Source organism: Microtus ochrogaster, linkage group LG8 (genome assembly GCF_000317375.1).
Source record: "Microtus ochrogaster isolate Prairie Vole_2 linkage group LG8, MicOch1.0, whole genome shotgun sequence".
Lineage (NCBI taxonomy): Eukaryota > Metazoa > Chordata > Mammalia > Rodentia > Cricetidae > Microtus > Microtus ochrogaster.
In genome coordinates this window covers 863,761-878,228 of record NC_022033.1, presented here as the reverse complement: position 1 = coordinate 878,228, position 14,468 = coordinate 863,761, and the positions used below count along the sequence as shown (strand labels likewise).

At 49.4% G+C, this 14,468-nt stretch overlaps 1 protein-coding gene across 1 annotated transcript in view; it reads left to right on the top strand.

Moving 5' to 3' along the window:
* Nucleotides 1-2,247: 2,247 nt before the first annotated feature.
* Nucleotides 2,248-14,468, top strand: part of Col20a1 (collagen type XX alpha 1 chain) — a 33,622-nt gene continuing 21,401 nt past the window's right edge. Inside the window, exons 1-9 of the mRNA XM_026787310.1 lie at nt 2,248-2,269; nt 3,711-3,799; nt 6,163-6,273; nt 10,700-10,843; nt 11,075-11,230; nt 11,491-11,616; nt 12,473-12,631; nt 13,132-13,251; nt 13,729-13,893. Coding sequence (XP_026643111.1) covers nt 3,721-3,799; nt 6,163-6,273; nt 10,700-10,843; nt 11,075-11,230; nt 11,491-11,616; nt 12,473-12,631; nt 13,132-13,251; nt 13,729-13,893 — 1,060 coding nt within the window. The 5' untranslated portion in view covers nt 2,248-2,269; nt 3,711-3,720. The remainder of the gene's footprint in view (nt 2,270-3,710; nt 3,800-6,162; nt 6,274-10,699; nt 10,844-11,074; nt 11,231-11,490; nt 11,617-12,472; nt 12,632-13,131; nt 13,252-13,728; nt 13,894-14,468) is intronic.

Sequence of the window (14,468 nt, the reverse complement as noted above, 5' to 3'; positions counted from 1 at the left end):
GTCAGTCCTTGTTCTAACATAACCCAGAGTTCTCCAGACTTTTACAGCCCTCAAAGGAAAGGATGAGTAAGGCCCAGGTCAAGGTACTAGAGCATTTAGCTGGGTTTTGGAGCCTGTATGTGGGGAACTTGCCAGACCTCGAGTACACAAGGACAAACACGTGCCAGGTACTCCTGGGCTTCAGTGAGGCAACGGTTCCAGGATAGGGCTGGTTATACTCAGGCCAGATAGTTGGGGCTGAACAACCCTGGCTGCCTCTCTGCTTGGTCAGGTAGCTTGGAAGGTGGGAGAGTTGGTGATGGACTGGCTCTGAGCTTGTTGCTTGGGTAGATAGCCATTCCTGGGCCATGTTGATGGGCTCTTATCCAGACTCCACATCCTTCTTGAGGCAGGTAGTAGCTTGGCCTCTGCCTTCCATCCTCCTGACCCTGACCAGGAGATGTCCAGTGGGGGAGTGTGGAGTTTATGAGTAGTGGCCTGCAGAGAGGCTTCTCCGTGGGTAGCACTTAAGGGCCAGGGGTTATGCTGATGTTGATGCATGGTCTCCCACCAAGTGTACTTGGTGGAGTTGGTGCCTCTGGTTAACTGGGAGTGTGGGCTTGGGCAGCTGACCACCAGGGGCATCTGTCTAACAAGTCAGACTTCCTGTCTAAACCCAGCCAGACCAGAGGGTACTTTGGGTCAGCCCTGTTTTCTGTGAAACCATTAAGACAATACTCTGAGTGTTTGCACGCACTTGGGGTCTTCTCTCCCCTCCTGGTATCCCGACTGTCAGGCTGTGGCCCAGGAGAAAGGTGAGCAGACTCTAGGGTACCCTGTTCTGCTTTATAGCACGGATCCCAGAGCATAGGGATGGGCTGTACACATGCCATTGTACATGGGGAAGAGGACCATTGGGCTGGTTTAAGGGATTCCAGGGCATCACCAGGCAGCCTGAGGTGGATACAGGGTAGCCCACCTGAGGATCATAGTGTAGGGGAGTGCTGAGGTGTTTGTGGATGTGTATAGGTGCTTCAAGGTGTCTGTGAGCTGTGGCCACACATGCGTATACCCAGAGATTACCAGGATGAGTTCCTTCATCTGACTGACCATGGTGAAGGTCTGCAAAGACTGAGCCTAGGTTTTTTGGGGTCCCTAGGAACAGAGCTAGGTCCCAGAGTTAGGAGCTTTCAGCATGGCATCAAGAAAGAAGACTGTGCCCCCACTTGCATGGATTACATATTGGCCAGGTTTGTCCAAGGCCATGTGTAAGTCTGGTTGTCTCCTGGCCAAGGTGGTATTGTATGAGGGCTCCTATGAACAATTGATTCATCTCAGAAGAGCACCTAGGAAGGAGGTACCTGCCATTGCTCTTCCCACAGACATGGATAACCTGACCAAGTGGAATTAAGTCATCCAGCTTCAAGGAGCATATCCCAGGATATATGTTCCTATGCATCCTCTGGGCAACTCAGTAGGGAAACAGTGTCTGATAAGACAGGAAAGGCTGGCAGTTCTGCAGCCTCCCATCTTGCTGGGCTGGGGCTAAGCTAGGGGGCAGGGCAGGTGGTAAGGGACTTGGATCAGCCTAGGATATGGTGGGCTGGAGCCAATGTGTAGTTGAAAACCAAGCTGAGGCTGCACTGGACCCACGGGAACCCAGAGTGACTTCTTCACAAGCCATGCCTTCAGGTAGGAGCAGGAACCCTTTATCCTAGGCCTAGTCTTCAGAGCCAGCTTGCCAAGAGTTACAGCAGCTAGGCCACGGGGGGGGGGGGGGGGGGTTGTTCAAGATGGATCAGGAGAGCTTTGCTTAGGGCAGAACCAGTTCGGGCTGGAGTGGAGAAGGTGTAAGGGCATACTAGGTGCAAGTAGTGTAGGACTAGGCCTGCTCCTAGGGAACACTTGGGTTCTAGGGCAGACAGGAAGAAAGGGAGTAGACATGAACCCAAGTGGTTGGTAGAGTCTAAGTGGTCCTTCCTCCCGGTAGGCTGGCAGAGACTCCTAATGTCCAGCACCCAGGACCACACAACTGGCCTTTATTCTCAAGAAGCCTGTTCCCTACTTCCCCTACTGGGATTCCCATTGTGGCATGCAACGGGGTCCTTTGTGCAGGGACTACCATCTCATTCTCCAAAACACGCCTCAGGCAGCTGCGGACAGAGGGGAGGAGAAAGGACTTATGGGCGGGACAAGTGGTGATGTCAGGGAAAGGGGCCTTTTATAAGCCCCAGCTTTCCCATGGGCACAGCTAGACCAGGAGGATCACGAGGCATCCTTGGAGCAGAAGGTTAGTGACTCATCTATGGCCCCTGGGCTGGATGGGTGAAGGGGCCACCAAGAGTCCACTCAGGGCTGTATTGGGGGGTGATTTTGAACTTCCAGAAAGATTGGAATAGGTGCTGAGGTCTCACAAGCAGAGAGACCAAGTGCAGCCCAAACACCCGAGCAGATTCTTGGGATCCTGTGAGGGTCTCAAATGACGCTCAGAACTGGGTATACAAAAAGGCTGTGTCCAGCAGAGGGAGGTTTATGTTCTTCAACTGTGACATGAGATAGGAGCGGCTTCAGAATGAGTTCAGAAGATTAGGGTCATCTAAATGTGGCACCTGTAGACAGACAGTGATTCATACTGAAGCCTTAGTTTGGATTCCTTGGCTAGGTGCATATATCCACTCTAGGGTGGTGGTTCTCAACCCTCATGATGCTGACCCTTTAATGCAGTTCCTCATGGTGTGGTAACCCCCATCTTAAATTATTTTCATTGCTACTTTGTAACTAATTTTGCTACTGTTCTGAATCATAACATGTTTTCCGATGGTCTTAGGCCATCCCTGTGAAAAAGCTATTCAAACCCTCAGGGGTCACAACCCACAGTTGAGAACCACAGCTCTAGAACGTATCAGCCTGCAGCCTTCCTGCAGGTCTGGGCCCCTGCTCAGGGAAAGCTGGATTCCTTGCAGAGGGTACCCTTGAATATGCAGGGAAGTTTTTCAGGTCCTTTGTTCAGTGGGGTAGAGAATCTGGATTCCCCAGGACTCCCAAAACTCAGGTTCACAAAATCCAGACTGGGTCATGTTTGTGTCCCTCTCCTCCAAAGTCCCACCCTTGGGCAGTGGACTCTTGGCCTCTCCACCCCATTGGCCTCTCAAACATTGCCTCCCAACTTCTGAGAGCTCTCAAGTTTCCCGATACTTTTCATCCCTACCCCTGACATGCCTGCCTGCTTCTGCTCTGATCAGAATTTGGTCTTGAGTGTGTCCTTTGCTTGAGGGCAAGCCACCCAATGTAAGGACCTTGATGGTAGGGTTCTATCCAAACCAAATCCCAGATTTTGTGGGGCTTCTGGGGCCTCAAGGTCTTGTCACTTTTAGTGACCCCCACTGTGTACATCTGTTGTGGATGTGGACACCAAGGGGCATGGACAGGTGTGCTGGACTGGATGGACCCTACTCGGGGAGAACTGGTTCCCTGCAGAGGGTGCTTTGGAGTGCACAGGAGGTTGTGCAGCTAAGGATCCTTTGTTCAGTGGGACGCCTCTGTGCTAGTCTTAGATCCTCAGTGTCTGTCACCATCCCCATTATAACAAGTCATAGACCTCTGGGTACCACACATGTCTGTGGAGACATTCTGCTGGTCCATGGGAATGGATGGAGAAACTGGCTTCCTGGTTTGGGGTGGGAGCAGATGGCTGACTTAGTGGTGAAGGGCTGTGGCCTCTCCTCCCACAGGCTGCTCGCCATGAGCCTCCGAGGCTCCCACCTCCACTCCTGCCTCTGGATGTTGTTGGGTGCCACCTTGGCTTTCGGGCAGGGGCAAGGTAAGGAGACAATGCCCCCACTGCCTGCAGGAGGAACCCTGCTGCAAACCTTTGACCTTCCATAACAGGCATTTCCAAACAGATTGAATGTCTGTGTAAGAGCTGTTGCAGCAACAGGCAAGCTGTCAAGACAGAGGGAGAGAGTCTCCATTCTCAGCTTTTGTCCTGACCTTTGGCCCTGTGGTCTTCCAGCTTCAGTCTTGCTTGGGGAGTTTTGTTTGTTTGTTTGTTTTTTGTTTTTTTCTCAGCTTTTTCGGGATTACTAGCATACTCCAAATTTAATCCTGTAGCGATGCTTTGCTCAGTTATTCTGTGAACCTTTCAGTGTGGTATCAGACAGCACACACACAGCTTAATCGAGAGAAAGATTCCTGCCTCCTCCTCCCTGAGATGCAAAGGCCTTCCTGCACTGTCTTAGACAGGTGGTGCATCTCTCCTCTGCACAAGTCTTAGGACAAGAGTTTCTATCTGGTCCCCTCCTATTTGGCCACTCCACCCGCTCTTCTTGGGAAAGGCTCCCCTGGTGTCTTCCATGACCTCCAAGGGGTGTGTACAGGACTTGGGGAGGGTCTGTGTTGCAGATTCCTTCCAGTGGAGCTGCTGCTGGCTCAGGTGGGTCCCAGGAAGACAAGTTGCTGTGTCCCTTTAGCCTCCACACTCATGACTACACCCAGGTCCCAGGAGCGCTTGACTGGTTTAAACCCGTTTCTAGGATTACACAAATATCTAACCTCATCCATGTTAAGAACCTCTTCCTGTCCCTACTATCCACTGCACTGTAGGCAGGTCCAGCTCAGGTTGGCCTGGAGCCCAGCAGACTTCATTTCCCAGCATACCCACCATCCAGAGAGGTGACTGCCACACAGGAGGGTCCCTCAGCAGGCAGGCTTGTGGACTGGGACTTCAATCAGAAGGGAGTCTTGCTATGAGTATGACCAATTGAGAGAGATTCCACAAGACCCACAATGCACTGCTCTCCCACCTCAGATCTCAACTTGTCGGGCTGCCCCTCATCAGCCCTTTGCATGGCTGCGGTGGACTGGGGTCTCAGAGAACAACCAAAGAGGCAGGGTCCACATGTCCGCCTACTGACTGGGAAGTGCAGCTGAGGTTCGGGAGGGGAGCATGTGCCTGTGCAGTCTCTGAGAGGGAGAGGAGAGGAACAGAAGGCTCTTCATGGCAAGGGTTGGGGCCCCTGCTCACAGCTGGCCTGTCAGAGCCCCCACCTTCTCCTGTCACATTTCTGCTTCAGCAGATCACTGTCAGAGCAACCAAGCCCATCTGGAAACAGCTCGCTCTGAATGGGCCATTGTGTCTACCCCAGACACCCCAGTCTTTGCCTATCTCTCTGTGCCCCCGCACATGGCGAAGGCACTAGAAGAGGCCTCTGTCCCCATTTTCCAAAAATAACTGCCTGCACCACAGAGCCCGGAAGCTTTCTGGGAGGTCAGCACAGACCCCACTGCCCTGTCCTCCCCATTGACCATGGGTATCTCCCCTTCTTCTATGGGTAGCAGGAGCTTGAAGCAGCTGGTCACATTGCATCCACCATCCGAAAGCAGAGAGGACTGAACGTGTGCGCTAGAGCTCAGCTCACTAGCTCGGTGTCGCCAGAGGAATAGTTCCATCTGCAATTAAAATGTGTCTCCCCACATTGTTAACAAATCAAGATAATCCCCCACAGGCACACTACTGTCAGTCCAATATCCCAGGCGATTTTAGATTCTGTCAAGCTGGCAGTACTAACCGTCATACTGCCAGCTCTAGTGTGAGGGCTAAAGCTAGGTGTGCATCCTACACGTGCCCACATTTAGGCACAGGTGCACACAGACACACCGTGTGCACATAAGCAGACAGCCACCGCCACACTTCCAGCTGACGTCCTTTACCCAGTCTGCCCACAAGGGGTGCATCAACTTAGCATGACTTTGGCAATGGGGGGGGGGCATCTTCAGCAGCACCGCTGCTTCTACAGAATTCTTGAGAGCAGGAGACTCAAAGCAGCTTCTAAGGCCCTGGGCAGTGGGTCAGCAGCTGCTGTTTTACCTCTGCACCTCTAATCATCACAGGGTGGGCACTGCCCCTGATGCTGATCTGAGCCTCCTTTGCAGCAGGGGCTTCCCCTTGGGTGGGATTAGACTCCCTCCTGCTGAAGCTAACAGTGTGGCCATGTCATCAAGAATCTTAAGGGTGAAGGATTTTTCCTTCACAGAAAAATCTTGAGCCACAGACTCTTCAGACACCTAGATGAAGATATGTCCCTTCCAAGATCTTAGGGGAGGCCTCCCTCTGGTTGTAGGAGGCGGTCAATTAGTCACTGTTAAGTCTGTCTTGCACCCCAACCTCCAATCCTGTTTTTACAGTAAGCGGCCGTCTAAGGCTGACAGTACTGCCTGAGGACCAGCTGCAGATGAAGTGGAGGGAAGCAGAGGGAAGTGGCCTTGGCTACTTGGTGCAGGTGACACCCATGGCAGGTATGGCTTCTGCTCCTTTTCCATTAGGACTGCTAGAAATGGGTCTAGGCTCTCAAGAAAATGAACCCAGTCCCAAGTGTTTTGGCAAAGCATGCAGTTTTACTTCTGCGGAATGGTATATAGCCAAGTTTAATCAAGTAAGTGAGCACAGCCAGTCAGAGGCCCCACTGTGGTTTGTTCCTAACCAAAGGAGTCTTGTACTGCACTCTGAGCGATCAGAGCTGAGTCTCACATTCTTACAGATTGGCTAGCTTAAAGCAATATAGTTGGTTAACAGAGTACAACTTCTAAGAGTACAATGCACAAACATGGATCTTAGAAAAATGCTGAAGGGTGGACAGGGACTTTTTTCTCCCAGATGCCTTTTTAAAAAAATTTTATTTTCTCCACAAATTTCTTTAAAGATGGAACCTCCTTTGTCTCATTAAATGCTTCAGTAGAAAAGGCAGTGCATTTTGTTTACACCTACAGGACCGAGGCTCTCCACTGAGAAAAGCAGGGAGAATGACTCTTATCTAACAGGGGGTCACTGGGCCTGCTCCAGCCGGCGTCTCCCCACACCACCCAGTGGCTCCCACTTTCTGGCTGGGCCGTTTCTACATTTCCACCGTCAGCCTCCATCACATGGAGCAGCTGCAGCTGGGAAGGCCTCTGTATTCCCCTGCACCCAGCACCAGCACACACAGAAGGTGCTCAGGACATATGCTTTGAAGAAGTGGTGACTCCCTCGTCAGAACGGGTCTGAGGGCTTTAAGAACAGCCTGGATCCCGCATGCAGTGAGCGTGTGAGAGAGCATTTAGCCCTCCAGTTACAGGGACAGGGTCATGATGACACAGGCTTAAGTTGGGTGTGGTAAGGTTTACCTGTTTTCTAATACTGAGGCAAGAGGATCCCCTGTTCAAGGCCAACTTGAGTTACATAGATCTCTTTTTGTTTTTTCCCCCCTGTAGCTTAAAGGAAGATTAATAGATTCAGCTTCATAAGTTATAAAATAACAATTGCAGGGATGGGGATGTAGATCAGTGGTAGGCTTACCCAGCATGTGCGAGGCCCTCGTGTGATTGAGTTCCATTATTGAAAAAGGAAAAAAGAAAAACTAAGAATTTAAACATCCATATTAAGTTATATGAAACAGAAAAGTAAATTTGGGTAGACTAGAAATAAATGATAGAATAGGGAATGAATTATATAAATAAAAACATGAGGTGAATCAACAAAGCCAAAAGATATCTTATAAAATACTGATAAAATGGGTTACACAATACTAATAAAATCAATAACAAAGTAATTGATTTGAGTTTAAATCTACAGTCTTCCAATTTGCTTTCTTTTTAGAAAGATTCTAAATGGATAGTGATCCAGAGTATTCTTTTTAGCCAGTATGACAGTCTGTCTTCTTAAATTGTGTGTGTGTGTGCACACACGCACGTGTGTGCGTGTGCATTGGTGCAGGTGCCCTTAAGGGCCAGAGGAGGTGGATGTTTCTGGGTCTGGAGTTACTGGCAGCAGCTAGCTACCAAGCGTTGGCCGGGAACTGAACTTCATCTGCTACAAAAGTAGCAGATGCTCGTAACTGTTTGCCATCTTTCCAACCCCAATCTTTGTCTTTTAGTTGAAACATTTTATCTATTTTTATTTAACAAAGTAATTGATTTATTGAACTTTAAATCTACATTCTTCCAATTTGTTTTCTTTTTGATATACTTTTGTTACACTTTTATTCTCTTCTTCTTTGGGGCTATTTTTATGGGAATTTTAAACACCTGGAAAGCAACAGGGTGTAATGGAGTCTGGGGTTCCGCACTAAGCACCACAGGTAACATGTGGCCAGCCCGGCTTTGTTTCCCTTCTTGTCACCCTCCTGGCTGCATGATCTTAAAGCAAATCTGAGACATTGTACAAGTCTGTCTGTATTTGTTCTCCTTGAAGAAGGAACAACTCAAACACAGCTCAAGGGCCATTGGCATGCCTCCAAATTAAAACCACAACTTTGTAGTTCATCCAGAAATATCTTCTACAATTGCGCAACCTTAATTAGGACCCCAAACGAGGATACACATCCCCCCCCCCCGAAATAGGGTCTTTCTTTGTGGCCCAGCTTGGCTTTGAGCTCACAATTCCCTTGCCTCAGCCTCCTGAGTATTGAGATTGCCAAGTGTGCGCCACATGCCAGGTTGAGGTATACATCTTACTAGTCTTGTGCCTCTTTTAATTTTTCCTCTCTCCTTTTCCCTTGGTATTTACTTGTAGGAGAAGCCAGATCCCCGTTTCCTTGTCTAGCAATGACATCTTTGAGATGCTGTGTGACTTGCCCCTCTCTCCCCTGTGTCTCCTGCAGATTGGTAGTTAGATCCTGGAGTTTAGTCAGGTTCAAGTTAGCCTGTGTTTGCTAGTGAAGATTGTTGCTAGTGGTATGGGTGTTCTTGGTTTTTTTTTTTTGTTGTTGTTGTTGTTGTTTTTGTATCGCAGATGGCTGTCCATGTTTACTTTTACTGTAGCATTAAGATTGGCTGGCAGGTATTGGATGAAGAGTTCATGTCTTCATAAGCTTGATAGTCACTCATTCATCTCCTCATTCCCTGGTGACCACCTTAGACACAGCAGTACACATCCTTATAAACATGTGGCAAGCCTGATATCTTTGTCACCTTTCATAGGTGGTGCTTCAACCTCTGAATACCCCATCTCTATCCTGCTTCATGAATCCTATTCTGTAGATATATTAAATCTCATAACATATTTTCAGTATGACAGTTGGTTATTAGTCTATATCTATAAAGGTGGGCTCATGTCCTAGTCTGTTTTCTTTTTCTTTTTTTTTAAGTTGAGATAGGGTCACACTATATAGTTTAGGCTAGTCTTTTTTTTTTGCAAGGCAAAAATTTATTAATGGCTAGGTCTTATTTTCAATCTCCCATAGTAGGAGAATAGAAACAGTCCATATTAAAGGCAAGAGCAGTTTCTTTACATTAAGCAAGAAAGTGATTTAAGAGTGGAATATTGCAGTTATTTTTATGATCATGGGAATGGTACATGTTTATGGTCATAGAGTTCACAAACCACAAAACATCTTATGGTCAGTCAATTCTCAGAACAACAAAAACAATTTATGATGTGTAATTCACAATGTTGTTGAGGAAAAACCACCCAAAATGTTAATCTCTAGCTGAGGAAATGATAAAAATCTAACATTGTTTAATTAAAAAGAAAAATAAAGTCAGCTGTCTTTAATCTGTAACAAACCAAAGGCAACAGGAAGTAAACTATCTCAATGAACACGGTTTACACAGGACAGGTGTAAGCCTGTATCCAGTGACCCCCACTTCCAACAACAAAGCCATGCCTCCTTAAAACCCCACACACTATGGGGGACATTTTCTTTCCAACCACCAAATTCCACTCCCTATCCCCTAAAGGCATGTAACTATATCATAATACAAAAATGCATTCAGTCCAAATACAAAAGATCCCACTCTATCACAATCTAAACAACATTTAAAAGTCCAAAGTCCAGAGTCTCTTCTGAGTCATGTAGTAACTTTCATTGTAATTAAAATAAAAAACAGATTACATGCTTCCAACATATAATGGCACAGGATACTCATTACCATCCCCAAACACAGGGAAGAAAGTATGGAAATGCTGGACCAAAACAAGACCGAAAACCAGCCGGGAAATTCCAAACTGTGTTTCCATGTCTGATGTCAGAATGTTCTGCAGAGATCCAATTCCCTTCAGTTGTGTTGACTGCAACACACTTCTGTCTCAGGGGATGGCGGCTCCACTCCTTGTGAGCGGCTTTCTTCACCAGATATCTCATAACTCTGGCATCTCCAATATCTTGGAATACAGGGAATCCAAGGAAATACAGGGTTCTCCTTTACAGTTTCACACAGTAACCTCTCTGGGCTTCCATTCAGCACACCCCTGACACATGGATGGCCTTAGTCGCTTTCCTTAAACAAGGAGGAAGGTTCCGCATACCTTTCTTCTATCCTTGAAGCCAGAATTATGAGGTCAAAGCTGCCGAGTTCTCTTGGCCACTTCTCCAGCTTTGTTTTCAATAATTTCCTTCGCCGTCTAAGGCTGGTTGTTCTGGAACTTGCTTTGTAGACAAGGCTGGCCTCAAACAAGAGATCTGCCTGGCTCTGCCTTCCCAGTGCTGGAATTAAAGGCATGTATCCCCACACCTGGCTGTAAGCTTCTTTTTAATTTCTTTCACAAGTTGGAAACTGATCCGGGTGGGATGGTGCCCTGAGGTCACCACTACCATTTTTCTATTTCTTAATCTGTTTATCTCCTGGAACACAGAATTCAACTCCATTACACTTAACTCCATTCCTGGTGCACACACATCGAGCCACATGTATGTTCACATATGTAGAGTAAATTTGGGAGTCTCAACAATTCTCCACCTCCACCTAGGGGACTTGGAGCAGGAGCTGATATTAACCACCAAGATGCCCAAGGCCACTGTGGGTGGCCTGAACCCTTCCAAGGGCTACATCTTGCAGATCTTCGAGCTCACTGACTCTGGGCCTGTCCTGCTGGTGCGAAGGGAGTTTGTGAGTAAGTCCTCCTGCACGCAGACAGGGGTGGGTGTGGGCGAAAAGGCATCTGGCCTTGTGACCTGGGGCATTTTGCCTGTGAGGTGCTAGGGTCTTGTTTCCTGTTCCTGACATTGCTGCTCTCCTTCCATGAGGTGGAAAGGTTCAAGGAAGTATATAAACCCCCAAACCCCAAGCCCCTGCTTCCACCCTGGGCTGATGTCCTAACAGTCAGTCCCTCCTCTCTCTGCAGTTGAGGATCTGAAGAGCCACTCTCTGAGCAGAGGCAGCCGGAGGCTGGTAGGACCCACCCTGGATCCTACCGCTTTCCCTCTGCAGGCCTCAGTCCCTGAGAAAACACCTGAGCCCAGTATCGCCTTCACCTCGAGCAGAGACCGGCCCATTCTTGGTGGGTCAAAATGGAGTGGAAGTAAATCCTGGGGGTTGTGTGTGTGGCGGGGGGAAGCCCTCTGATGATTCTTGTGTCTCTTGCCTTATGGCCATAAATTCTTATTTGTATTTGACCACATGCTCTAGCTTTAATTTAGGCTAGTCATGTTCCTGGACTCACAATCTCAGGTACAGGGGCCAGGTAGTCTTTGTCCCAGAGCCCTAGATTAGGTCTGGGAGGTGCGTGATAGCAAATGTAACTCTTCCCCTTGCCTCCAGCAGTGGCCAATAAGGATCAGAGGAAACCCAAGCAAGGCTTTGGTGTGCAGGACCCTGCTCAGCCAACCACAGACCTGGACAGGCAGAGCCACATTGCAGACTCTGTGGGGAAGGGAGAACAGCTAGGTAAGGTGACTGCTGTGTTCTGTGGGGTCAGATCAAGCGAGGCCACCTCCTTGCCTGTGCCCCTCGCATCAGGAGCACACTGCCTTCTTCACCAGACACAGAGCTGTGGGAAGACTTCTGTGCTCAGATTTGGTCATTACTGCCTCATGTCAGGCCCTGTGCCCCATTATGTTGTTATGAATCGGGTCTTCTACTACAATGTTGACCCCACTATTGAGGGTCTTACAGACATGCCTGGGCCTCCCCCTTTAGACTGAGCATCAGAAACCACAGAAAAATCACCTACCTGGCTGTGTTTAAAAATCTCATGAGGCCTGCCAGGAGCAATCTGTGTCAAATTATCAGGGGCCCAAGGAAGCATGTTATCCACAAAGAACTCTAGGGTGATGGAAGATTCTGAGGTCACAGAAGTAGTTACTAATTGCTACTGCCCTGCCCGGTCTTCCTGCCAGTTTATCCAGTTTGGACTGTCTGTGGTGCTAGCACCCCCACCCGTGACTGGTGGCCACCTACAGGCAGTTAGGTCTGGAAATGTGGGTGCTGGAGCCTGCTCAGCCCAGAGACTAAATTGTCAGATTCAGACATAGTGTTGCCAGGGGCCTTGGAAGGCAGAGGTGACCCCTAGACCTGAGACTGTGATCAGCCCTCTTTGAGGGGACTTAGAGGAGTTGAAACCCCAAACTAGGATGCAAGAGGCTTTTCTAAATCTAGGGGGACACAAAGTCCTGGAAGACCCTGACCCCGAAGATCTCAGGGATGGGTATTTTGAGGCCTTCAGTCAGGTCTACGATACCTCAGGTGTCCTGGGGAGGCCACAAGCCTCTCCCAATATCTCACCCATTCTTACCTGCCCCAGCTGACCCCCAGTTCCACTGTGTGCCCCCAACTCCTACCGATATAATCTTTCTGGTGGACGGGTCCTGGAGCATTGGCCACAGCCACTTCCAGCAGGTCAAAGACTTCCTGGCCAGCATCATCACACCATTTGAAATAGGACCAGATAAAGTCCAAGTAGGTGGGTACCACCTCCTTTGTCTTGCCTTTGGGGGAGATGGGACCTCTTAAGCCCTCACCAGCAGAAGGCTGGCAGCTGCCCTCATAACAGGATAGGAAATGCTATAGCCTCCCAAAGTCCATCAGCCTGTGAGGAGAGTTGAGAAACCTGGCTGATGGAAGCCTGCTTGGTCTGGATTGGGTCATGTGACTGATTCACTTTCCCTGTGAACCAGGGTAGCTGTTATAGTCTGCGGGAATGATTGACTCCTAGTCAGTCCCTCTGATGATACTCCTAGGAGAGCCTTGGACCCTGAAAATGTGTCTTTTCCTGGAAGTGGAACCACCAATGCCTGTGCCCAGAGCAGGCAACTCTGTAGACTTCAAAATAGTCCTGGCATTGAGGGTGCAGTAGTACAGTATTGCCTAGCGTGCTTTCCCTAGGGCTGAAAAAAAAAAAAAGGAAAGAAACCAAAAGTCAAACAAAACAAAACACCCTCAGCAGCCAGAGTCCACCCCCAGGTCTGACTCAGTACAGTGGAGACCCCCAGACCGAGTGGGACCTGAACTCCTTCCACACCAAGGAGCAGGTGCTGGCAGCAGTGCACAGCCTCCGGTACAGGGGAGGAAACACATTCACAGGTAAGTCTTGAGCCTTGAGGTTTGGCTATTATGAAGCCCCCTGACCAACCTCCTTTTAATCCCCTTCCACCCCTGAACATTTGTATGATGGGCAGGTGCTGAACCCACTCCATACTTTAGAGAGCAAACTCCACCTGCACCATCCACCTCAACCTTCGGCAAAAGTGTGGAACTTTGGGCACCTTGTTGAGATCGAGTGTCTATGCTGATCATAGGCAGCTTCTGCCTGGGTCCCACTCAGCTGAACTCTCAGTCTCACAGGTGGCTTCTTAGAAGACACAGACATGGCCTTGCTGGGCCTTGGGTACCCTCCACAGCAGGCGCTGTCCCTGATCCCCGGTGTCTTTAGTCTGGCAAGGCAGGACGGACAAGACGCGAGAACAGAGAGCCCTGGGATCAAGTGTGGGAGCAGCTGTAGCCGAGAAGGCACCTGAGGAGGGAGTGGTTGCCTGTCACTTTGTCCCTCATGTTCCTAAGGCCTCGCCCTTACCCATGTACTGGGGCAGAACCTGAAGCCAGCAGCAGGTGCCCGTTCAGAGGCAGCCAAGGTGTTGATTCTGGTGACAGATGGCAAGTCCCAAGATGATGTGCGCACAGCTGCCCGGATTCTTAAGGATCAGGACATCGATGTCTTTGTTGTGGGTGAGCCTGCACAGTGCCCAGGCCCTAGGTTAGAATGCTCGTGGCTGGGTGGGCTTTGGGTCACAGACACATCTGTATTTGGGCTCACCTCCGCTGAAAGATTGGGTGACCTGCAGTTTCCACACCGATGGAGGCCAGAGGGTGAGACATGGCTGCCCCTTGCAGCAGCATCTCAGTATCTGTCCCTGCCCACTTTGTTGTGACACTCCCCTAACTCCTCACAGCCCTTCAGCTCACATTGCAGGTAGCCTTCAAACGGGTTCCCTGCCTGGCAACTGCTCTTGTGTCTGACAGCTCTCCTACCTTCTCCATCTGCTCCCCAAGCAAGGATTGTTCCCGGTGCTCTCTGGGGCATCAACCACACTCACTGCCCTGTGTTCGATGGGGAAGGAAACTTCCAAGTGTAGGGGGTTGCTCTAGGAGCCCTACTCTACCCATGAGTCCCCTCTTTTATGGACACCCGTCGCCAACATCCACATAGTCTGGCCCACTTTCCAGAGCTCCCAGAATTAAGCATACTGGCCTCCCCTGGCTCATTCCTATGTCCCACTGAGATCCCATAGGATCTAGGTCAT